At 43.1% G+C, this 25,996-nt stretch overlaps 1 protein-coding gene across 1 annotated transcript; it reads left to right on the top strand.

Annotated features, from left to right (window-relative positions):
* Nucleotides 1-4,487: 4,487 nt before the first annotated feature.
* Nucleotides 4,488-25,491, top strand: acox3 (acyl-CoA oxidase 3, pristanoyl). The gene is made up of 19 exons (XM_070854323.1): nucleotides 4,488-4,631; nucleotides 5,521-5,655; nucleotides 7,359-7,456; nucleotides 7,607-7,742; nucleotides 8,521-8,595; nucleotides 8,906-8,995; nucleotides 9,213-9,356; nucleotides 10,474-10,562; nucleotides 12,322-12,418; nucleotides 15,057-15,239; nucleotides 15,734-15,856; nucleotides 15,944-16,064; nucleotides 16,156-16,278; nucleotides 17,189-17,302; nucleotides 18,260-18,375; nucleotides 19,230-19,404; nucleotides 19,496-19,563; nucleotides 19,847-19,933; nucleotides 23,597-25,491. The coding sequence occupies exons 2-19, from the start codon at nucleotides 5,536-5,538 to the stop codon at nucleotides 23,714-23,716; spliced, it is 2,079 nt and encodes a 692-aa protein (XP_070710424.1). The 5' UTR covers nucleotides 4,488-4,631; nucleotides 5,521-5,535; the 3' UTR covers nucleotides 23,717-25,491.
* The last annotated feature ends 505 nt before the right edge of the window (nucleotides 25,492-25,996 follow it).

Genomic DNA, 25,996 nt, shown 5'->3' with positions numbered 1-25,996 from the left:
GCTTAGGGTTAGAGAAACATCATGCCTGCCGGAGGTCCGCAATGTAAGTAGGCTGGTTCACCTGTGGGTTAGGGGTGAACCTGCCTGCGTCTTAGTCTCACTACCAAAACGGTTGGCCAGGGAGGAACACAAGAAAAGGGTCCCTATTGGGGTTTCGGAATAATGGGCCATCAGGACGGGCGGTTTAGTCATGAGCTCAGCTGGCTACTCTTGTACAGCGTCTACAGATATAGCGGGCTGCCAAATGTGGTTGGTGAGCGTAGGTTTAGTTTTGCACTGGCACAGGTACCGTGGGGCACTGGCCCCATCACTGTGATTACAAGACTGTGGAAAGCTGCACACAGTCACTGCTCCAGGTTATTGTCCAGCAAGAAATAGTTCCAGCACATAAAAGCACTGATTATCCTTATATTTCTCTTTATGTATGATGCAAACAAATGCGAGCTGTTTCAACGTAGCCTCCAGTCTTTATGCTACATTAGGGTAACCACCTCCTGACACCAGCTACGTACTAACACACATACATGAGACTGAATCTAAACATCTCACTAACACTAAGAAGGTTTATAACTATTTTCCAAAATGTTGAACTATCCTTTGAAGTCAGAAATGTTAAGTGGAGCTTAACATAAAGACTGGGGGCAGCAAGCCTGGCTCTGACTGTAAGTTACACAGTCATGTGTTTCTCACATGCTAGTCTCTTCCTTGGAAGGTTCATCACCAGTATGTGGAGGAATTAATATTTACAGTATATCACAAGAGTCCTAATGCAACAGTAAGAATGAAAAAGCAACAATGTGAAAACATCCATGACGACTTGTACTTGTGATATTTGACTACATTTTACTCAAAATACTTCTATACTTTTACTTCTAAAAACGTCTGAATGCAGTATTATTCCATTGTGGTACTAATAGCTTTACTTTAATAAAGGATCTAAGTCCTTTTTCCACCACTGTTTAAATTCTGTGGCTGCTTTTTCTAGAACAGTACTTGGATTGTTGTACAGTGGAATTAATATTCACAGAAAGTAGTCTCAGTAGCGCATCAATAAATTTGAAGTCACAGAGTAAACTGTTTCTCAAATTGTGTCCTACACCGCACGAATACTGAAATTTAAAAACACAGCTTTTTTTTTTTTTATATATATATCCATATATATGGAGCTAAATATATTCACATGATATTTTACAGAAGCAAACCTTTTCTCACCTCTCTCACCTTTTTTTTATCAGAAATATGAACTGTAAGTCCAAACATGTTTTTCTGTATATATATTACAGATGAATAAATAGGTGAGACTACTTAGGAGGTGGAATCACTGTGATGACCTCAGCTTTTTTATGTATTTCGCATTTATTTGATCAGGATTGAAGTCTTCTTGAGTGTCCTGGCCGAGACAGGCAGCATTAAGAATCAGTTCAAATGTATCTGGTGAATTCAGAGAATTCAGATAATGATTCCAAGCAGAGGGGGCACCATCCTTGAAGCTCTCCCAGCTCGGTATAAACTTTGGGAACAGTTAGTTGGAATAAGTCCTGTCCTGACAATAACTTCCTATATGATTTTGAAGGATGTTAATCCAACGGTGAGGTGGAGGCAGACCAACAGCTTTGTGAATAAGAATACTAAAACTGTGAAGTTGACATTTGTGGTTTTGAGTGAAATGTCTACAAAACTACTGAATGGACTGCCATGAGACATGATGCAGCCATTCATGCTTCCCTCAGGGTGCAGTGTAATCACTTGATCCTTACTTTTCATATAGCCCCATCATCAGGTTCTGCTCAGACGAGCTAAATGCTGCAGATTTCCTGTCTGTTCTGGTGGCCGACATGAAGCAGGACAGAGAGATTCCAACATCTCTACTAATTGACCTGTGTCACAACATTATCCCTTAGAAAACAAGGTTATTTAACTGCAGCATGGCACACCTCTGTGATGTTCCTCGGTCATATCAAATGCTGTGCGGACATTTATTACACTGATAGCCTGCTTCTTCATTCTGCAATACAATACCATCCAGACCAGGTGTACATTAATATGATGTAGTGTTTCCCCCACCTTTTATATTTATCGGGCCCTCCACCATTTTATGTTGGAGACTACATGTTTCTCTGTCTTAACACAGGGCTCCCTCTCTGAACTCAGCTTCCCAGAGTCCTTAAGTTTTCACACATAGGTGCTAAACGCACCCATGGACCCAGCTTTACAGCAACCATTGGACAATGTGGGACACATGAACCTACAACCTCAGGCCACAAAACCAGAGCTCCCCCACTGATCTCTCTCCCTCTCTCTCTGATCTCTCACCTGGACTGTAGAGAGTCCAGCTCTCCTCCCAGAGCTCTCTCACAGCCCTGAGAGTCTCTGCCTCTGGATCCCTGGTGGTCCAGCTCAGCTCTCCCACTTCTCCCCTGGACCTCTGAGGGTCCAGCTCTCTTTCACCTTGGGCTCTTCTGGAGACCAGCTCAGCGCTGCACCTCATCTCACCAGGACCCCTGAAAGTCCATTTACAGGGCTGCAGCTTACTCCTCCAGCTCCAGCCTCAGTGTGGCCTGTACCAGAGCAGACCACCTTTTTCATGGCAGCGACACAAAGTTCATCAGCACCAGGAGGTATGACCTGAAGTCTGCCAGCTGATCTTCAGAGCAGGAGCACACCAGCAAGTTAGCACCAAGCTGCTGACTGGCAAGGGACAAAGGAGCGACCGGATTCCTCCATCCTGCAACCAGGACAGCAAGGACAAAGAAGCACAACCTTCTTCCAGCCTGGTTCATCAACAGGCTGAGAAAGCAGCACACTGAAGGACCTTCTTCTTCCCTTTGAGGACTGGTTACAAACTCTGACTGGGTATGTATAACATAGCATTACTGTATACATGGCTAAGCAATGGTTTAACCTTGATGTTTTGGTTTTGATTTGCTTTAACGTTCCTTGACTTTGATTATTACTCACACATACAGTGTTACAATAGGCCTCGACTGAGAGACGAAGCTAAGCTAACACCTACAGCACATAGCTTTCCTTTGTCTGCCCTGACCCACACACCAGGGGGGGATTTTGTAGGGAGTCAACACCTACTGTAGTCCTCCATGTCACATTCCTTTGCCTGTTCACATGTACACACCCCTTCACACACACACACACACACACACACACACACACCCTATTGTTTGTTAGCTAGTCACACTTAGTTAGATTGTGTTTTGATGTTTTAATCCACATACTGTCTTCTATAATGTTGTATAAGAGTGAATACTGCCAACCTCTACTCTGTCAAGAACTCTGAAATCCTTCAGCTAGCTGTCGATATGTTGATTTTGGTTTTAGTTTTTAAGTTAATTATTAATCATAATACCAATGAGATTGAATCAGTTAAATTGTCTCTTTTTCCTTGTTTATCGGGGTGGTGCCCCAATCGAGGTGGACTTTATACAAAGTCCTATTGATCTATATAATTATTCATTATCTTTGATTGTTATTAATTAGTTCTGATAGCCAAATTGCCCCATACAAGGTAGTATTTACTCCATTTTGGCGCCGCCGTGTGAGGCAAGGTACCATATTCACTACATCTTCAGTCTATGATTGTCAACTTCAATGAGTCTTTTTTTTACCAAAAGTGTTATTGTCCCCACAATTTCTGCAGAGTTCTGGAGTTTGGTACTTCTGCCTGCTGACTGTTAGCTTAGCTTCGTCTCTCTGTTGAGGCCTATTTGTAAAACTGTATGTGTGAGTGTGTAGGATAAAGGTGCCAGGTTAGGAGAGGATGGTTAGTTGCATGCCCCGTCTAGGGGGTTACCTGTGCAAATAACAAATGGCCACATGCCTCCAATCTATGATCCAGTGGGATTCCTCGCTCAGCTCACCTGGGTAAGAGCACATCTGGATGGTTAAGAACATTTGGTGCATCCAGAGTTGACTCTCTTTTTATTCTTAACTGAAAATTAAGAAAAAATGTAAGAGAAAGTTAAAATAATGTTGCTGCATGAGGCCCAATGAGGACACCCTAATAATTCATGTTCTCATGGAGCCTACAGGGGGCAGTGGCAGCTGTGTGTGTAAAGTCCCAGCTTGGGAACTGCCAACTATCAGTCCAGCTCGGACCAGTCACTCTGTAATATGCACTGGTAGCTGAGAGGTGCCCTTGAGCAAGGCACAGAAACCTTTGGGCTCCCCGCAGCATGCTGCTGCTGCTGGGGAGGCGCTTTAACAACCAGCGTTCACCCTGCCCTTCACAATAAAAGCACACCTGTAAAATATTTTCAAATAAGGCACGGTAATCAAGTATTAAATCAACATACCTAACAAAGGGCAGCGCCGATTACTGGTTGGAGTCGTATAATACTAAAAGATGCAGAATTCGTTAGTCAGGGAGTCACGTTTTTCAATCGATTGACATTTGTGCGCTCTTGTTTTGAAGGGTGCGGAGGAGGAAATGCTGTTGTTGTTGTTGCTGCTGACCGGCGGAAAGAAGGCTGCTGGGGGGTGGTGGGGGGGTGCGCAGCTCTGTAACACAACCTTTGGTCCCCAAGTCAACTAGGAAGCAGCTGAGGACAGGACACTGACAAGTGTCCAACAGAGGCGACACGGCGACACCAGCAGGGGAAGCTGACCGGAGCTGGAAGGTAACGACACCAAACTCCCGAAGCAGCGGCCCGGTGTCCGCGTTCACTCAGACGAGGGTTCTGCTCAGTTCTGTCCGGTTCTCTTCACTACAACCGTCCACTAGTTTAAAGTGGAGCTCCGCTCAGTGAGCAGCCGCTCTTATCTCGGTGGTTTGTCCAGGTGCGCGTGCCAGGTGCGCGTGCCCGGTGGCTCCACAGCAGAGCGCGTGCTGACTGAGGCCACCGCCGCACAGCTGGAGGAGCTGAGGTGTAGCTGACAGCGGCAGAGCTACACTCACGGTTAGATGGAGACATTAACCCTGCTGGAGAGTTTCACGATCTGTGACATGGTGACTGATGCAGTTCCTGTCAGTCCCCATACTGTTAGTCAGACCTGTGAGTAATGAAATAAGCAGAGAGCTGCTGCTGCACAGTAAGGACCCTGGGGATGCTGCCACCCCCAACCATAGTAATAATTAGTCAGCAGTCATACCAGATATATCGGTGACACTTACTTTTTACGGTAACAGCTTCATTAGATCTTGTAGATATTTGGAGGATATACATGGTGAGGAGCGACCAGGAGATCAGGTTAGACTACAGTTTGGTTTCCTTCAAACTGATCAATCACATCAGCAGAGCTTTAAGTGAAAAAAATCATTAAGATCATAACTCAATCCAATCAAAAAAGAAATATTTGTGTAGCAAAATGTCCTTCTTTCATAACCCCTTTATTATCTAAAGCCAGAACTCACCTGAACCCATCTAGTGACCCTTGGCCCGACCCCTAGATCGAGAACCACTGAGTCCCATACCTAACTGCATCGAACAGTACTCCCACTGGTCACAGTGGAACTACTTTTATACTGTGCTGGTAATACTAATGTACTTTTACTTGACCCCCCCTCAGTCTGACCAGAAGAAGATGGGCTATGAAGTGGCTGACCTTCCCAGCGGCCCGCTGGATATCTACAGGAAAAAGGCCTCTTTTAACTGGAAGGACTTGCTCTGCTTCTTAGAGGGAAACGAAAAGCTGGCATTCAAGGTAGATGTCAGCATCCAATGCTCTCTGTTGTTACGACTGAATTCCTAATAATGTGAGTGAGTTACACATGGCAAGTTCCACTGCATGTGGGCTTTAATGTGGAATCAAAGCTGTTGAAAGTTGATATGAAACAACTTCAAAAAATAATGGTGTGACATATTTAACATTTGAGATCTTGGACAGTAGGGGAAGTATCTATTCAATTCAATTCAATTCAATTTATTTTGTATAGCCCAATATCACAACAGAGTGTCTCACAGTGCTTTACAAAGTGCTTTAAACAAGAAGTGTAAGCGAACAAACAATCTAATAAAGAGTCCGAGGCATCACCTGCCCTTTATGACCCTCCTTCTTCGGGAAGGAAAAACTCAAAAAACCCAGTGGGAAAAGAGAAACCTCCGGGAGCACCACAGTGAAGGAGAGATCCAGCTCCCAAGGACGGACAGGCTGTAGCCTTGGACAGACGCACATCCATTGGCTGGTGGAGAACCACATCAGCAGGACCAGGACCAGGATCCACAGGAACCAGGGAACCACATCAGCAGAACCAGGACCAGGATCCACAGGAACCAGAGAACCACATCAGCAGAACCAGGACCAGGATCCACAGGAACCAGAGAACCACATCAGCAGGACCGGGTCCATTTAGTCTGTTTTACATCTCCCATAATTTTACTTAAAGGAGAAAAGGGTTCTTAGGGTTAAACAACAAATATATACAAGCTGAGCATCAGCAGAGAAATGGCATAAAAGTGTTAACAGGCATCTGTGAAGCTGTGCAGTATATCCATCAGGAGGGCCGCACTGCCTCCTACAGGCTCATCAAAATGAGCAGGATGTTCTAACTGTTTCATGATGAAGCCTGTTAAATGATCGCATCTATCCAGTGACACTTTGCGTCACAGTGAAACTATTTTAAACAGGACACAACAGCATCTGCAGCGCAATGCATCTAAAGGACAGAACATGAGGTGCCACTTTTTCTAAAAACAGTATGTACTAGAAGAAGGCAGTAGTGCAGAGGATTAATGAGTTACAACCGCCTGATGTGTGTTAATCACCCTCCTAAGAATCCCTCACATTCAGTTCTAGATAGATGCAGACTGATGCCCTGACGTCCCTGCCTTAACCACGCTAAGTGTTAGTGATGGAGTTTGTTCTGGATGCTGATTTAAATACAGCTTCTGGCTGGGGAGGGTTCAATGAAATGAGGTTGTTTTGTTGTTCACTGTTCATCTATGTACTGCCCTCGCAGCGCCTCCTCTCATGACAGCCAGCTAACAGTCAGAAGTGCTCCAATAAACACACAAGGCTGGACTTTACTGGACTTTACTCGACTGGACTGGACTTGATTTGGCTGTAAAACTGAAACATTACAGAGATATGAACACATATCAGTACATAAACATTAGCATGTACAGTGTTATACATTGAATTGCGTACTATTTAGTGTATTTTGTACATGAAAGCATAGCTACATCCTCACACAGTTTCAATTACTGGCTGAATTACTGTTGGCCAGTAGTGTGGCACACACTAAGGGTCAATGTAAATAAAATACATGTGTTTAACTATTTAACCTTAACTTATTATGTGTATTTTTTAACTTGTTTAACTAATTAACACTTCAAAACACTGACATTACAGGCAGCACAATCTACATACAATATTCTGGACATTTTCTCCTCTTCTATGTGCCGTAGCAACATGTGTTCAAGTCGCTGGAGAACGATCCTCTGTTTGCCCGTCGGCCTGGTGAGGATGTCCCCATCGAGAAAATGAGAGAGCTGACCTTCCTCAGGTATGAACATCGCAGGACGATTCCCTTGTTGTAACCACTGTTAGTTCACCCATACAGCACAACTCAATGATTTCTACCAGCAGTAACGCATCATGTCTGTATCTGTACGCCGTACATAGAGAAAGTAAAGCTTCGGATGTGAATCCACAGGGTGAAGCAGCTCTTCCGCTACAACTTCGTCACAGACGAAGAGGTGATGGCTAACCCCTGGAAGGTCGCGTGCCTCAGTAACTGTCTCGGCATGTATGACTGGGCCCTTTCGGCCAAGTTCTTTCTCAACAAAGGGGTGAGTGTGTGTTGGCGGCTTTGGTGGAAGAAACGCAAAATGAAACATTGAACATAATGAGAGTATGAAAAATTCTCTATGCTGCTTTGCTCTACTGTACACTACTGAACTATACTTGGCTCTGCTCTAATCTACTGTCCTCTACTGTACTCTTCTTTATTCTACGTCACTTTGCTTTTCTTTACTCTTAACTACTTACTCTTCTGTACCGTTACCGTTCTGCACTTGACTTTTCTCCACGCCCATTACTATTCTCCAATAAAAGACTAATTCTCCAACTGTTTGCTGTGACTCAAGTAACTTTTAGCCAGTGCGGCTGTAGGGATGGCCATGTCGGTCAGTCAGGCGGCCCACCACTTTGGTCCAGACAGAAACCTCTTAACAAGTGTTCCCAGACAATGTAATAACATGCGATCCTCTGACTTTCATCTAGTGCCATCATCACGTCAAATTTTCTGTTGGTCCACTTCTTTGATTTCTGGCCAAATGCCTGCAAAACTAATGAATATCAGCTTCAGCTGCTCTCTGTGTCACTGCTAATGAACAAACATCAGCACCACGCTAAACTAACATGGTGAATGGGGTAAAAGTTGAATGCTAACTTGCTGATGTTAGCATACAGCTCAAAGCACCACTTTAAGCACACATTACATTACAGAGCTGCTGGCATGGATGGAGACTCCATTTTTATCCATCCCACACTTTTATTTATAGCATTGCTGCAGGCTTTTTTTCTTTTTTAGTCTCTAAAAGATGCTTAAAACATCTTCTGTTTCAGATGTTTGGAATGACTGTTGCTAACTCAGGATCAGGGAGACACAGCAAATATGTTGAGAACACTGAAAATATGACGGTAAGAGTTCACAGCTTCATACTGCAAAAAAAACTCTGAATGTTTTATTTCTGGCTGTCTAAGAGGACACTCCACAGTGGGGAGGGTTTACAATGGTGTCATACCATCCTGCCTTACAAATGAAGCGTGTCTTTCTGAATGGATTATGTCTCCACAGCAGTGGATACTGCCCCGGCGATTAGTTCACATGAGATCACATTACTGCTCCTCAGACTTTGCATGAATCTGCTCAGAGCTCTGACTGCAGACTGCGGTCGACAAGAATGCTCCGATGTCCACTTTTCAGAATTTGTTACGGCTCTGTCTGTAGACGTTTGGATGCTTTGCGCTGACTGAGCTGAGCCATGGCAGCAACACCAGAGCCATGAGGACCACAGCAACGTTTGACCCCGCCACGCAGGTCAGCACTCCTAAAAACAAAACTCTGTCTTCTTGAGACTCCTCAGCACAAGTTGTAAATGTGGCTGGACGGTGGCCTGTTCACACAATGAGTGAAAGTATCTTCTCATTGCAGAATATTTTTGTGGCTAAATGATCCTGTAATTCGTGGGCAGAAAGCAGCCCTTAATCTGATAAAATGAGTAAATGAGTATGAACGATAACTTTCTACTCTGTAGGAGTTTGTGATTAACTCTCCAGACTTTGAGGCTGCCAAGTTCTGGGTGGGGAACCTGGGTAAGACTGCCACCCACGCCGTGCTGTTCGCTCAGCTCTACACACCTGACCAGGTGTGCCACGGCCTGCACTCCTTCATTGTCCCGGTAAGATTGTGACCCTCAGCCCCTGACCAGGGTACAGCTGGTTACTTATCAGGTGCTCTTATCTAATATTGTGTCACACGCTCTATCTCACAAAACGCAATAGAACTCAGATTTTCTGCTTGGAGTCTTGCGCAATGTGACAACGAAAAATAGTGTACTACTACAAACAAAAGTTGGCATTTCTTGGAGAAAATGTGTGTGTGTGTGCTCACCACTGAACAAAACAGTGTCAGTATCTCAAGTGAAAGCAGATGGAAAGTCATTCCAGGGGGAGGAGTTCAAGTGGTTGCACTATAAACCGAAACTGGAAAGTCAGCTGGTATGGAAGCCGTAATGTAATGTAGTCTGAAGTGTAGGCCATGAAAGCAGTTGAAATATCAGTTGAAGGCTAATTACTATATTGCTGTGTTGTTTAGTAAGAGCAGGATGAAAGCTGACATGTAAGTGGTGAAATTAGTTGAAGTGGAAGCACGGACAGCAGTAAAGTATCCATGAAGAATAGAAATGTAAAGTGGCATGACAGGTGGACAGTGCAGCTTAATTAGACAGGTCAATAGCTCTTATGTTGCTTTGAAGGAAACATTCAAAACCATTCACTCCTTTCTCCTAGAGCATGAAATTGTGTGTGAGTGGATGATATTTCCAACATTTTGATTCATAAGTGATGTATGAGGACTGAATGGAGGAAGAAGAGTAAAGGTGAAGAGCTGAACCCTAAAGAACACTCTGGGTCTAATCTTTTATACATAATACACAAGTTGATGTACTTCCATGATTCTTACCATGTTTGGCTCGTATCAACATTGATTAATGTCCTTACTGTAAATTCAATAATACTGTAATTCATCAAAGTGAATAAACGATAAAGGTGTCAGATGATTACATGTAATGTAATAACACAAAACAGCCCACGTCTGAAAAGACCAGGAGACAGAAAGAAGCTTTTAAGTCCTTCAGCCAGACTTAAAATGATTTAAGAAAGGGTGAATAATGTTAAGATAAAGAAGGCCATACTGTCTCACTGTGTTTTAATCATGCAGTGTTTGTGCAGTTTGAACAGGTTAAATGACACTGAGCATCATGTGTCACATCCACTAAATAAACCACTGTGCTGCAGGTGCGAGACCCCAAGACCCTGCTGGCTCTGCCTGGAGTGTTGGTGGGAGACATGGGCAAGAAGCTGGGCCAGAACGGCCTGGATAATGGGTAGGTGACTGCAGCGCAACACATCACCATTGTTCTTTTTTTTTTACCAAAGTCTGTGCCGCAGACAGCCATGTTTTCTGTCTCTACGTCTGTCCATCCCATTCTTCTTAACACGATACCTCTCTTCAAATGTGGCACACAAATGTCCACTTGAACTCAAAGGATGAAATGACAGCATTTTGGTGGACAAAGGTCAAAAGGTCACTGACCTCACAAAACACTTTTAGCCATATTTCAAGAAAGCTCAAAGGTCCATGTCACTGTGGCATCATAGTATTCTGCACTTCTCTGGCCATCATGTACGTCTTCACCTATTTTAGTGGTGCAGTGAGAGGATGAGTTAAAGTGTCTCACAGCCTGAGGAAACAAACTGCTTTGCGGTCTGGTGCTTGGACCGCAGGGTTGATCTTCTAGCACCATTTGGGCAATGCATGCTCCTCACTTCATCAGTATCACTTATGCTCCACTGATGTAGATAACTTATTTATTTTTAATGCACAATTGAAGGTCTTACCAAGTCTTACCAAGACATTAATTGAATTAAACTCTGCATATGTTAGGTGTGTGTATGTTTATAGCTCAGGAAAGCTCAGGATTGTTTTAACTCAAAGTGTTGTGGTCTTAACCATCCTACTGTGCCACACACCATCCACTGGTTATGTAAAGCAGCATCACACAGTAAAGCCACTAGATGGAGCTGCTTTCATAGTTTAAAAGAGAGGAAGATTCTAAAACATACACAAGAACCAGTTGGAACAAAGCCATTATGAAATAGGCTGGACTAACACACACATGGACTGACCTACTCCAACCCTGACTCTGACCCAAAATCCAACACATGGATTCACTCACACCAGTTTCAGCTCCTGCTATCCCCAAAATGATTCATGTATCATTGAATGATTTATCCAATCAACACATTTGCTTTTACAAATCACCAATATTTGTTGCTTCCAGCCTTTTGAATGAAAGAATTAAAAGAAAAGAATGAATTATTCTGCTGAAGTCCTAATAAGTAGGGTTGGGATAGAACCTTTGGTACCTGATGTAAATCACAAGTTAAGAAGTTTAAACAGCATTTTAGTCAGACCTAGTCTCATCTAGTTCCTATACAGCTGCTTTTTAAATTTTTTTTTTTTTTTACAGCATTTAACATTTTAAAACTTTGGCCTCTAGTCAATGAAAAATAGCTTTATAGAAAACGTGTGTATTCCTGAAAGGTATTTTTAAATCAGGGCCGCATTTTTACATATTACTGTTGTACCTAGCAGTCATTTAGATTCCAAAATGTGTAAAAAATAGGGCTCAGGTTTAAAAATACTAACCTTATCCTTTAAAGTAAGAAAGTAAGAAACTCAGGCACTGTAAACTGTAGGCAGGCACTAGGATCACTGGGCGTTAAGAACTACTTGTGAGATAAAAAGGTTTCCAGGCCCCACCTGTCAGATTGTGTTCTCTGCCAAGAATGAAACAATAATTCTATGAAAGGAAAAAGTCTAATTTCTTTCCTTTTAGTTTTTCTTCCTTTTAGATAAGTTTTAAACAAGGTGCTCAGTATCACCTCAGTGCTTTGGTTCAATAGCATACAGCATCAGAACTGTCTGGTAAAGTAAAGCCACAGTGTGTCTGTTTCATACTAGAATAAAATGTACATGTCCTCCCTTTATGTCACAAACATGTTGCCAATGTCTGTGGAACCAAAGGTTGTTTTTCTGAATCTGCTCTCACATTCCTTCCACCTTTGTCTTTTTCCCATCAGGTTTGCTTTGTTTCATAATGTGAGGATCCCTCAGGAGAATCTGCTGAATAAGACTGGAGATGTTACTCCTGATGGCCGCTATGTCACCCCATTCAAGGTTAGTTAGATTTCTACTGGTGGCCAAAGAAAACACTCCAAAGGCATCCCAAGCAACAGTTAAAGTTCACTGACAGCTGCACCTCTCAATATTTGTTACAGCTGACTGTATAATGTGAAAGGGGTCGATAGTTGTGATAAACCCACAGTAAATGATCAGCAGCTGCCCTCAGCTCTACAGAGCTTTTTAGCCTCTTTCAGATCATTGCTTTGGTTTTACAGCAGCCAAGTATACTGTTTGGCCTCAGGTTCGCCTTGGGACCAGGCAAATGTGCAGCTCATGTATTTATTTGCTCTGGCAGATGGACTGGTGTCCCTCCTGGTCAGACAGATGTCCAGCTGACATGTCACAACTGTTAATCTGATATGGGGCGGGTTTGATAGGATACATTGATATATTTTTTGGATATAAAGTATGTATATTTTTTCTACCAGAACAACTTCGCCTAAAGCTTTAGCTGATGAAAAACTATGTGTTTGCCAATGAACCCATGTTAATTTGTGGGATTTCTTGCCTTCTTAATGTGTTTGAGACCATCAGTTGTGTTGTGCAGTGTTGGTACACACTTCTATAAGTGAATAGCACGAATGAAAAGTTGTTTAAGGTCTGTACAAAACTCTAACGGCGTGGCCACGGCGAACTGTGGAATCTCCACATTTCACCATTAAACAGGAAGTTGTTGGAACTTCAGTGTACATTGTCCAATCTGAGTGTCATTCACAGTGAGCCTGTGGCACTATCAACAAGACGATCCGTTTTGGAGGGCTGCGGCACTATCAGACAGACATCTAGTGAAGGCAGTTTTGTCTAATGGCATGTAGTCTAGTAACAGGAATTCAAATGCCATTAGGTAATGGCCCTGGAAATAGTGGCTGTGAACATGGTGGAGGGTGTGGTTAAAACAGTGGCTTGGTTTATTTACACTCTAAGAGAAGCCAATTGAGTCTAATTATGAGATAAACTAGGCCATTGTTATTAACTTCTTCTTCTTTTCTTTTTCTTTTTTATATAGCGCCAATTCACAACAGCGTTATCTCAAGACTCTTTAAAGAGCAGGTCTAGACCAAACTCTTTAATTAGAGAGAGACCCAATGATTCAGGAATTCAATATTAAGGATTCAAGAATTCCCACATGAGCAAGCATCTGGACTGTGGATTCTGTGGATTAACATCCACAGAATATCAGGACTATGGAACATTATGCACTATAACGAATGGAGCAGGCTGTAAAGTTCACTGGAAGACTAAGAACAAGGCTGTCAAATGAGTTAGTTTGGGGTGAGCTAGCTCTAGGGTGATTGATAGGCTTAAAAATGGCAGCAAGTCCATCTCTTTGTCCGAAGTCTTGAGGAATGTGAGTATTAAGTGCACATGGACGTTGTGAGTAAATGGCTGGAAATCTCAACCAAGTCTGGAAAATTCCTCTGGTAGCCACAGGCCTGTACCACGAAACAAGAAGTGTGTTAGCCAGCTATCTGGAGGCTTAACTCAGGTTTTCTGGTATCATGGAGCTGGCTCACTTTTGAACTTTTAGAGTAGATCACCAAGGTAACCTGTGCTCCACAGCCAACCAGCTTCAGTGTAGATTCATTGAAGACAGGTCAAAACAGCCTGACTGCTGACCAATCAGATCACTGGGAAAAGTCTTTAAGATAGGCCTTTAGGATATAAACTGCTTTTATTTTGAACTCATTGTGCATTGCTGAATGCTGCACATTATCTTCCTTGCCAACAAGGAAATGAACATCCTCCTTTTGGATGATCCTCTGTTGACAGTATAAGCGACAGAACATTCCTGTAAATAAAGATTATGTCAATTGAATTAATTCAATCTGTACTATCTGCATAATTATTGCTTCTCAAAAAAGAAACTTAATTAGAAGCTAAACACATGATGAGATCAGCTAATCCAAACGTACCATGGGGAGTGTGCTACAACCCCGGGCTGTAGTTTCTGACTCCCACCCACATTTGTGAGGTTTGCTCTTCTGCACAGCGTCAACCCTGATAAAGGTCGTGCTCTGCTGCGAGCCCTTGCTGTCCCTCACACCTTCTGCCCCCCCCATCTCTCTTTTGAAAAAAAATTCTTTGCGGCACCACGCTCACAGTAGTTAATCGATCCAAAACCTATTTAATCCGCAGCATTGTGGGAAATCATGGAACGTTAAGCAAACTCGTTCAACAATCACAGCATTGATTCATTCTTTTGGCCTGTTGCTGGCCTGGCTGTACACTGGTAGGTGAGACACAGACTGGGGAAGTTTGTCACATTAAACACATGACAGTTAGAGCTGCTTCTTCATTTTACAAAGACTCTTTTATTCCTAATGGGATCTCTGACAATGGCTTTTACATTCTTAATCTATCACAGCAGCTCAGAATAACATGAGGTGTGTTGGTGATGATAACTGGGAGTAAAAACTAATGTAATTCCTTTAATGTAGAATAATATCAGGTCTTTTGTAGCTCCTTTTTCTGTTGCTTAATACCAACATTTTGTAGAATTTCGATGAAACTGGGGCGATTAATGCCTGTCACAGTTGTGTTCTATTGTGAATCCTTTCTTTTGGACTGTACATACATACACCAGTTGTACATTATTTGTGTCCACTGTTGTTTTTCTGTGTTGTTCCTTCAGGACCCTAACAAGCGTTTCGGGGCGTCTCTGGGTGCCCTGTCGGGTGGCAGGGTGTCCATCACCAGCATGGCTGTGACCAACCTGAAGTTGGCTATCGTTGTGGCCATCCGCTTCTCGGCCACCAGGAGACAGTTTGGACCCAAAGCCTCGCAGGAGATTCCTGTTTTGGAGTACCAGTTACAGGTCAGAATGGAGGGAGGGAAGTCTAAGCTAATGTGTGTTGTCCATAGTATTCTACGTGACGTGGGTGTCAAAAGATGTTGGGACTGCCGCTGGATAAACTTGGTTCGGGCAGGACTTCATGTCGCTGCCATGCAAAAGTGGTCTGCTTGGTACAGGCCACACTAAGGTTGGCGCTGGAGAAGAGAGTTGTGGGGGGCCTGGAGCTGGACCCTCAGTGGTCCAGGCGAGAAGAGAGGCCAGGAGATAAAGAGAGCGAGCTGAGTAGGAGCTCTTATACTGACCTGAGGTTGTGGGGTCCCGTGCCACACATGGTGGCTGCGGCTGGGTCCAGGGGTGCGTTTAACACAAAAGTGTGAAAAGCTACAGACTGTGGGCCCAACATCTACCTGATAAAACTACAGATTACATTGTCAAAGTTACAGACACACTCTCTCGTGATTCTGCGACTTTAAATGTTTACACACCTTTTTTAGATATTTTCTATGTTGTTTCAGCAATGGCGCCTAATCCCATACCTGGCAGCAGTATACGCTCTTGAACACTTCTCCAAATCCATCTCCATGAACTTTATTGAGTTCCAGATTGGACAGATAATGAGGGACAATAGTGAACGACAAGTGAGTAAAGATGAGGTGCATGTGTGTGTCTACATCCAGAGTTATCGTACTGTGAAGTGTTCTAAGGCTGTGGTGTGTGTTTTCCAGGCAGAAATGGGCAGGGAGATCCATGCCATAGGCTGCTCCAGTAAACCACTGGGCTCATGGACCGCTCAGAAGGGGATCCAGGAGTGCAGGGAGGCCTGCGGTGGCCATGGATACCTGGCCAGTCAGTCTCTAACATGCAGATACTCTCTCTAACCTACAGCCACACACACACAGACTCAGAGACCTGACAACCTTAGTTCTCTCTCTTTCAGTGAACCGGCTGGGTGCTCTGCGTGATGACAATGACCCAAACTGCACATATGAAGGTGACAACAATGTCCTGCTGCAGCAAACCAGCAACTACCTGCTCAGCTGGCTTCACGCTAAACGGCACGGTCAGTCCCTAGGCTCTGGTTATTACTGGGTGTTACTGTCACTTGTCGGGGTTGGTGAACTGCTTACAACAACTCCCATTTCAATCTGCACAACCAAGTACTTTGAACAGGATGTTCTAAAAGCTGATGTGTGATAATCCTTCACATCAGATTAAACGTTAATGAACTAATGGTTTGCCTGTGGTGGTCAGGTGTCAGTGTTGACATTTGAGGGAAAGAAGAGACAAACCGAATGGCCCTGTCATATTAGCTGTTTCACACCGTCTAACACCATAGCATTTACATGTTTTTACTGATTTTAATGAGTCGCCTTTACATTCAAGGGTCTATGATCTCCATGGCATTCAAACAAAAAGGAGATTTTAACTTTGCCTCATTGGTCCCTTTTCTTGGAATGCCTACAAGCCATTCAGACATTCCAGGAGAAATAAAAGAACAACATCATGCAGTCAACACTGTAAATGTATCTCCAGGCACAGCTGGGTTTACACCAACCTTAGCTCCTGAGTGTTTGCTGTAGTTTTGTCCACAGCACGAAGTACAGTGTGCAAGTGCAATAACTCCTGTGAGGACAAGAGCGTGTCAGTGTTTGCTGACAGCACACACACAGCCACAGAGGTGACGGCAGGCATACGGCTACAGAGACATTGCGAAAACCATTAGAACCAAATGAAGCATTGCTTTCTCAATAAAAAGCTGTCTGCTCTGTGTCTCTTCAGCTGTGAAGTCATATTTGGGGTTAGGGAAGGGTATGAAGAAACTTAAGATCTTTTTTGTTTTTGGTCTTGTTGCTAGTATTATTCCTGGACTACTAGTATAATGTTGGATTGAGCTACACTAGTCATGTAGCAGCAGCTTTAAGACGGAGCAGGAACAGATCGGTGAAGTTGTAGCTGCTGTCTAATTTCAGATGGTGTGCGGATCGAGTCCCCTCTTCACACTGTGGATTTCCTGGATGATTTCCACAAGATCCTGGAAAGCAGGTTCACAGCAGCGACGATGGAACAGTGTATGGACTCTGCAGGTATTCCAGAGTTTGAGCATCAGATTGATATGCTGTGCTTGATGTCGTGTCATTGTAATGACTGTGTTTTTAAATGCATGCCTCCTGTTGTGAAACTACAAATAGGGATACTCACAGTGCCTGCCAGAAACAATCCACTCTTTTTCCATGGACCCTAACTTGCACTAATAATCAGATTAGCAGCCCAATCAGAATAAGATCACCTCATGTGATCACCGGCCTGATCCAGCCCAGTTGGAAGTCATTTTAATTGGATTGAGAGGTGTGGTGTAAACCTTTGATTATCCATTCAGGAAAACATTAGCGCCTGATGATAAACTGAGAGAGAGAGAGAGAGAGAGAGAGAGAGAGAGATGAGGGTGAAGCAGCAGGTGGAGTTGTTGTTTAGAGCACTGGGCTGAATGTGACCAGATGCTGTCAGTGTGAAGTCGTGACTTCACACGTCTTTGATCTTCACACAGAGCCTGCACCTTGTCCATCGTTCATTCTAAAATGATCCCACTCTGGGTTGAATCATAATTATTTCTCTACTCTCTTAGAAAAGATTTGTAGTTTTACAGTATATAATCTTATATTTTTCTCCAGTTTTTGTTATTATCTTAGTAGCGTAGCTTCATATAAAGATAGAATAAAGATGTGAGCATCTCACCATTACCTTCCCGGCTCATGTAAAGCCTGTCTTGCACTGTTTTTGCTCCTCAAAGATCCAGATTTCCACACAAAACGGACCAATAACCCTCAGTAAATCCAGGGGAACACTTCATGGCTCTTTGTTAACATTTCTTAACCTATTATCTGTGCAGTCCTTAGATGGATATGCAAAATGATGTGGAAACGAATGCAGGTCCAAAAGCCGCAGAAAATCTCTAATCTTGTAATTTTAAAACGGTCACATTTAACCTAAATTCATAACACTGCTGGTGCAGAAATTCTCCTGACTGTTGTTTATTGTGTCAGTGCCACTGGCAGCGTATAAGTGGCTGGTGTGTTTCCTGCTGGGGGAGAGCCACAAGAGGCTGGAACAGCAGAGGGCCTCAGGAAAGGATGAGTTTGAGACCCGCAACAACAGCCAGGTAAGACACACACACACACACACACAGACACACACTGTAGATGTGTACTATGGTTGAGTTTACATTGCTGCTCTTCGGCTCTATGATTTAATTCATCGTGTCAGTTGGGACACGAGCTCTTAGTGGTGCTTTGGCCCTGTGGAATTGCAATTGAACGTTCTTTTTTTCTTTTTTACACTTGATATACAGCAACATGATAGACACAGGAAGTGATATCTCCTTCATGCTATGTACAATATACATGAAACTTCAGAGCCATGTGAACCAAGCCTTAGTAACAGCTCCACAGCTGCCACTTGCTCACAGGAAGGGATTTGATAAGACTTTATTTGTACAAGTGCCATTACAGTGTGGAATAGTAGGCCTACAAAGGTTTTCAGTCTGTATGAGCACCTTGTCTGCCAAATAACATCTAAGCAATTAATGACAATGCTCCTTTTCTTAAAAGATATAACTTGGAAAACATTTCATTTAAGCTGTCTGAGTCTAAGAAAATACATGTAAGTAATGTAAGAAGTGTTTTCGCCCTCATCCCTTCTCATAGCTTTGCTACTTGACTGGCCTCTTCTGACAAACTGGTAATGTCTGTCCCACTAAAGTCTTGGGCTTATAAGAAATTGTTTTGGTTTGCTAAAAGCACAACTATTTGATTTTCAGTTAAATGATTGTCACATTAGTGACATTCCTGAGAAGAATCACAAGCAGCGCCCAGCTAGTTGGTCTGTCAGACACTGTTTGACCTCACCATCACCATAGATGTCGCCAAAGAGAACAAAACCGAGATCTTTGAGATTGCAACTTTAACTAAAAGATATTATTACATGTGTTTTGTGTGTGTGTGTGTGTGTGTTTAGGTTTACTTCTGCCGTTCCCTGGCCATTGCCTACATTGAGCACAACTGCCTCCAGAGGTTTCATGAGCTCACCGTTGATGAGGACACACCAGCTGCTCTCAGACCTGTACTGAGCAAGCTGTGTGGCCTGTATGGGCTGTGGAGCCTCAGCAGCCACATGGCCACACTGTACCAGGGTATGTACTGTCCTCTGTTTACTGCACGCATACATCCAGGTAGCACATTCTATTGTATAGGAATAAGTAACACAGCTCTGTTCCTGTACAGGTAATTACTTGAGTGGGGGGAAGCCTGCAGAGATGGTTCAGATGGCCATTCTCACTCTCTGCTCCCAGGTACGGAGATTTGTGTCTTTGTGTCGAACTCTGTCTTCGAATGTCCTGGTCCCTCTGATTGACCTTATTCGCACCAGTTGCTTCTTGTTATAAGAAGGTAGACTGGAAGGCTTTGTAAACATTGATACTCTTTATACATTGGACCAAAATGTCCGTTAACAGAGCTGTGGGCCGGAGTCACACTCATGATGCTGTTATGAACATTTGACCTGAAAATTGGCTACATCTCACTGTGTTATGTGACTGAACCTGATCTGTTTCTGTCTCTGTGCCCCCCCCCCAGCTGAAGGATGATGCAGTAGCTTTGGTGGATGTTATTGCACCTCCTGATTTCATTCTCAACTCACCTATTGGCAATGCTGATGGACAGGTAGACATTCAAACACATGAAGCCTAGTTATACCTCATTAAAAACACATCGTTTGTATTATGCATTACATCCATACATTATATATGAGTGCTGTTGACAGGTGAGGGGATGAGTCCTCTTCTTACATGGGACTCAGCTATAAGGTGACATCCCTGCTTTATTGTAACAGTAACCAGTGAACTGCCACAGAAGTTCTCCAACTCTTTGTTAAGTAGCTAACCATGTATCTCTATCTCTAGTCAACACCCTGTTTTCAGCTTGATGAAGATGCTTTTACCCTTTATTTAGCTTAAGAAGTTGGAGAAGTTTCTTAGCTCATGAAGGAACATGTATCTGAATCACTTACATTCAAAATCACCAAATTTGGAGATACACAATCAAACAAATGAAGTGGAGTGGAAGTATAAAGTTGCACAAAGGTACCTTGTATGGATGGTATTGTGGATGGTTTTTCATGGTCTTTAGGGTGTAGGAAGTCCTCTTTTATAAGAGGGTTTGCAAACATTGTACATGGAGAATGAAACGCTGCACAAAGCAGACTGACCTGTGGGCAGTTTAAGAGGAATAAATCCTAAACATACTGTGGACTAGCAAATCACTTTAAACCTATTCAGTCTCTCTCTGAGCAGACTGCAGAGGGCCTGAGGAAAAAACAGGGTCCTTTAATATTTAGAGCCTAACTGCACGATTGGGGTTCAATAATGAAAACAAATAGAAAATTGAAGGTTCTCTGTGTCCTGTCAGACAACACCGGGGACACCAACTTCATGGAATTTTCTCTGATTACTCTGCACGATCTGTTCTCTATGATCTATTCTTCCAAAACTGTTTCAACTATAATACCAGATGTGGCATCATAGTGTTTCCACGTATGTCCACATAGACATTATTGAAGGAAAGAAGACAAGCATCAATAAAACAGGTGATTCCAAACTTTTGAGCAGCTGTGTTACATCCCACCAGCAGCAGATCCACTTTTTTAGCCTACAAATGTAATTATCTTTTTAATTTTTCACGTGATTAAACTGTTTCTAACTGTTTAAAATGTAGGAATTTACTAAGTGACATATTTAAGTGTTTACTCTGTAATTACTCACACACTCATACGAGCCTCAGTGATGAAATGCAACACTCACTCAGCCTAGTGAGGATTCTTTTGATCAGTTCCATCCACAGAAATCTGCTTTGCGTTCATGATGAACTGTTAACTCTGCAGACAAAGCAGAACTCATCACAGTGACTCAGGATGAAGGCACACAGTTGTTTTTGCCTCCCTCTGACTCATTCACCATTTTCACGTAATCCCTCTCAGACAAATTAAGTCGCTCAGGTCTCTTTACTGGAAGAAGAGCGCGGGGCTTTGGCTGCTGTCCCTCCCTCTTCCAGGAAAACTGTGTTTGGTAAACTGTGTTTGACAGTTTTACAGACGAGAAGAGTCCTTTTTCATGAAAGGGCTCATGAGGAATGAAGATGTCATGCAGACCCACAGTGCATCAGTTTCTACACTGAACAAAAACATAAACGCAACACTTTTGTCTTTGCTCCCATTTTTCATGAGCTGAACTCAAAGATCTATATTCAAAAAAACAACCATTTCTCTCAAATATTGTTCACAAATCTGTCTGAATCTGTGTTAGTGAGCACTTCTCCTTTGCCCAGATGATCCATCCCACCTCACAGGTGTGGTGCTGATTAGACAGCATGACTACTGCACAGGTGAGCCTGAGGCTGGCCACAAGAAAAGGCCACTCTGAAAGGTGCAGTTTTGCTTTATTGGGGGGGTCTGGGGAGGTCAGAAAACCAGTCAGTATCTGATGTGACCACCATTTGCCTCACGCATGTTTTAGATCTTTGAGTTCAGCTCATGAAAAATGGGAGCAAAGACAAAAGTGTGGTGTTTATATTTTTGTTCAGTGTAGTTTTGTTTCTAGTTTGGAAATCCTTAGAAATCACATGCATCAGGGTCTCTCTGCGAATCTTTATTATGAATCAGTCAGACAGTGTATCCAAGGGGCCCCTACTGTGGGGTTATTAGGCTAAACACTATTAATGAGGCAGGTCTCCTGTGTGACAGGTAGACAGGACGGCGTGTAATGCAGGGCCATCTGCTGATACTGTGGTTTAGTGGTGCATATTCCAAAACAGTTCAGCTGTGAATCAAATGACTGGATAGCTGCCAGAACCAACTAATACACAGTTATTCTGGGGCCTGAGGGGTTTCAGAGGATCTGATGGCCTCGGGGAAATGCCTGGTTGATAATTCAGAGTTCCTTGGATGTCTCTCATCTTGGATATCCCTCAAACGAATCATTTCTGCTAAATGATTAGTTGTATTTTATGGAGAGGAAGCTTATCTCTTCAGAAGTAAACGTGCAACTTCCAAACAGTGTGGAAGTCCTGGCACAACATACACCCACAAGTAAAGTGTAATCACATCAAGAAGCATCCCGTTCAGATACACTGTGACTTTCCTCGGTCCTGTTTGGGCTGTCTGACATTGGGACGGCCAGCTGTATGTTTATGACGTGCTCAAGGTGACAGCTTCTTTTTCTGTTGGTTCAGATCCAGCAGGCACTTTGATTGATGTCTGCTTAGACAGGAAGTGATGATGACAACTCAGAATATTCAGTGTTCATGACAAAGATGTCCACCCACACAGTTACCATGGACACCAGATCGATCCTCTTTTCTCCGACCCAATATTAATCAGTGCTGCTGTTGTTACCTTGGACTGGACACTGAAGCCCTGAATATCTACTCAACCCCGTCCCCACGTTCTCCAGTCTGTCACCACATCACCACAATTAGAAATAATTCAGAATTCAGCATGTCTTTGGACCGATGGCTCCCTGATTGAACACAGAGAGCAGGTACTGATTTGGCCAAAATGTAGAATGCTGTAAGCAGCATGCCAAAGACACCCTGTGATCAAAAATAAATCTAGTATGCATTGGACCAGTCTACCGACTGTGACCCACAATGCAATGCACTACTATTAGCCGTGCTATTGTTTACTTCCACTTTACTTCCTAAAAAACCCTCCACAACTCTCCAAGCTCTTTGGGTAAGGACTTGCTCTTAATATTAACATGGGGAGAGCTTATGTTTTTACAATTTGACAATGATTGTGTAGGGGAGGAGTTCAGTTTACTGTCAAGACCTCAATAAAGAATCCAAATTCTAATCCTGGCACGACTAAACCTGTTAGCAAGGCGAACGTTTGTGCAACATAGCGTTTTCTAGAAAACCTTGTAGGGGGACTGTACGGTGAAACACGTCTCAAGCGCCCATTTGAGGAACGGCGTTGGCTTCACTTCTCAGTCCTGTTGGTTGGTTTGGTTTGGTCATTCATTCAACACATGTTTTTTAAAAAAAAGAGAAAAATGAAATTGAATAAAACCAAACTCTACATTGTCCAAACTCTCTCCAAGCTCTTTGTGGTGTGTTCAAGAGCAAGTTGTATTTGCAGTCATCAGGTCAAAGTGGGGTGTATCAGACTCTGTATCTGTGCCCCAGGTCAGGGCTGGATCTACTTCCATCGCAGTAGAGAGGAACATTAGCAGATGCTTCCAGTATCTTAGCAGAGTGAGGTGTTAGAATCAGAATTATTACAACCTTTCTCTCAACATTGAACAGTGATCTCTGTGTTTCTCCTTCACGCAGCTTTACAAGAACCTGTGGTCGACGGTGATGCAGGGCAACCAGGTGTTGGAGCGGCCCTCCTGGTGGAAAGAGTTCTGCGCAGACAAGCCTGAGGTCGGGTCCCTCCGTCCAAAACTGTAGAGCCCAGGCACGCTCCACACTAGAACCCTGGACGTGTCCAGAAGACTTGTGCACTCTCAAAAAATTCCTAACATGCAGTTCAACATGTAATGTCCATGTGTACCGCCAAAAACCTCCCAGTGCCCATCAGTAAATCACAAAATGATGATTATTCCAAGTGTCCAACATCTTGGAACTGCACATCCTCTAAAACCCTTTGGCTGTCAGATCCGATCGCCACAGGGCTCAGTCCAGCTGAGATTAAAAATCAGGCTTCTTGCTGCAGCATGCTGATCGTTTCTGTCAATCACATGTCGATTGCTGACTATTGAGAATAATACCAGCACCCAAAAGTATTTGTAGGTGTCAGGACAATGCTCCCTGTGTCTTTACATGTAGGGTTTTGTTGTTTCTACATAGAAATCATGTGCCAATAACATTTATTTTAAACCGTATCAATTAAAAGAATTAATAAACGTACATAAAAACTACTTTCCAAATTTCAACGTTGATCCTGTTAGAAGCATGATGGCGTCTCTCTGTTCTTCAACACCACCGCTAACAAGCTGTCTCAGCTACAGTTAGCAGCACACACGTACGTGCTCTATTCATTCCAGTGTATTCACGGGCACATGGCCAGCAGTTATAACAACAAGACAATGTGAATACATTTGAAAATCAGTTGACGTGTTCGTCAGTGCAAGAAAGAAGGCCTCCTGGGATTTTAGTCGGTTTGAAGTAAACATCTTTAATGGAAACCTTCATGTGTCCCAGGAACAATCACTTCTAATCAATATTGTCTCTTCTGTAACATGTAAACTTTGATTCTGCCAGTTATGTGTGAACAGTGAACTTGTCACTTGTCTGTCCTTAACAGCAGCAGTGCTCATGAGGAACAGCATCGCAGTCATGTTTAAGTGGCCATAACTAGTATCAGTCCAGTAAACGTCAGCCAGGCGACTAAAACCCAGTTTGACTTTGCAGCGTTAACACAAGTGATCTTGAATGTACGTAGATAATTCAGGTCAGTAAGATGGATCACACAGAAATGTGTCACAGCAAACCTCTAAACTGAAGCGACATCTCAGTGTGATTTTTAGATCTGCATTTCTTATTTAACTGAAATATTTGAATGAATCTGAGAATGTGATTGTTCTGTAGATGATGTGGTAGAAGTGTGTGGATATGAAGGGAATGTATGGCACAAAATGAATAAATGTACTTATACAAATGATTGTAATCACCGCAGTGCACCGGCCCAGTGCCACCATCAGAGTCAGCTCACTGTGATTCCTAGTGAAAGGGCTTGTAATGTGTTCTGATGCTCATTTTGTACATTTAATCTCTTTACTTACTGCTGACATCACTCTGACTCGTTAAAGCAGGGATGTTCCTTTCTGTGAGTGATATAAGCTGGTAGAATCCAACGTACGCGTTAAGTAAACTTTCTTTCAACTGTAGAAAGAGCTTCACTAAACCTCGCTCTGTCAGAGGAAGATGAGAATAAATCCTTTTCAGTGTAACCTGCTATCTGCTCCTCCTGTGCTCACATCCCATAAGTCCAGTCCAGTCTATGATCTGCACAAGTTCTTCTCCACACCACAGCCTCTGTCCTCTTGTCACACACCTGGAAAGCACACAGCATTCACCGCATCCAAGAAAAGGATCTTAGGGATCTCGTTTTTGATGTTTAGCTGATCCACCACAGGACAGCTACGTTTTGGTGATCTACAAAGTGAGCTGCACTAACCCACTGAATGAATGGAAATAAAGTTCAGATGTTTCCCACCACCTGCCATAGCTCGGCTCATTTGTCAAGAGCAGATTTAAAGAGGCTGAACATTTATAGTGTCGGTCGTCTGGCCAAAACCCACACTGCTAAATTACAGGTTGTCTTGTGACAGCGGCGGAATTAAGATGTTGCTTAGAATGAAAGAGGATGGAGGACAGATGGAGGCTGGAGGGAAAAGGGCTTGATCCCACACACACGTTCAGTCTTGACTGTCTTAATGTACAATACCCATCAATGCAGCATTTTCCCAGAGATTTTAGGGGGGAATCGCAATACAGTTTCTTCAGTTAGACGGGAAGAGGAGGAACAGTGCAACATTTACTGTGCACATGTAAAACACACCGTCTGTGGCTCTGATGACAGCAGAGAGTTCTACGCTGGTCAAACAACACAAAGACCTTTAAACATATTTTAGTTTCCTACACTTATTTGCATAACTCAAAATCTACGGGAGTGAGAGTTCAAAGGCATTTCACAGATTTCTGTCATACTTGAGTCAACTAACAAAG

This window comes from Pempheris klunzingeri, chromosome 23 (genome assembly GCF_042242105.1).
Source record: "Pempheris klunzingeri isolate RE-2024b chromosome 23, fPemKlu1.hap1, whole genome shotgun sequence".
NCBI lineage: Eukaryota > Metazoa > Chordata > Actinopteri > Acropomatiformes > Pempheridae > Pempheris > Pempheris klunzingeri.
Note: the sequence above shows the minus strand (reverse complement) of the source record. Positions and strands in the feature narration are given on the sequence as shown.

Coding starts and splice junctions, on each gene's coding strand:
- acox3 (XM_070854323.1), top strand. CDS start 5,536: ATGGGCTATGAAGTGGCTGACCTTCCCAGCGGCCCGCTGGATATCTAC. Junction 8,996..9,212: donor CGTTTGACCCCGCCACGCAG/GTCAGCACTCCT, acceptor TCTACTCTGTAG/GAGTTTGTGATTAACTCTCC. Junction 16,065..16,155: donor TGGCCATGGATACCTGGCCA/GTCAGTCTCTAA, acceptor TCTCTCTTTCAG/TGAACCGGCTGGGTGCTCTG.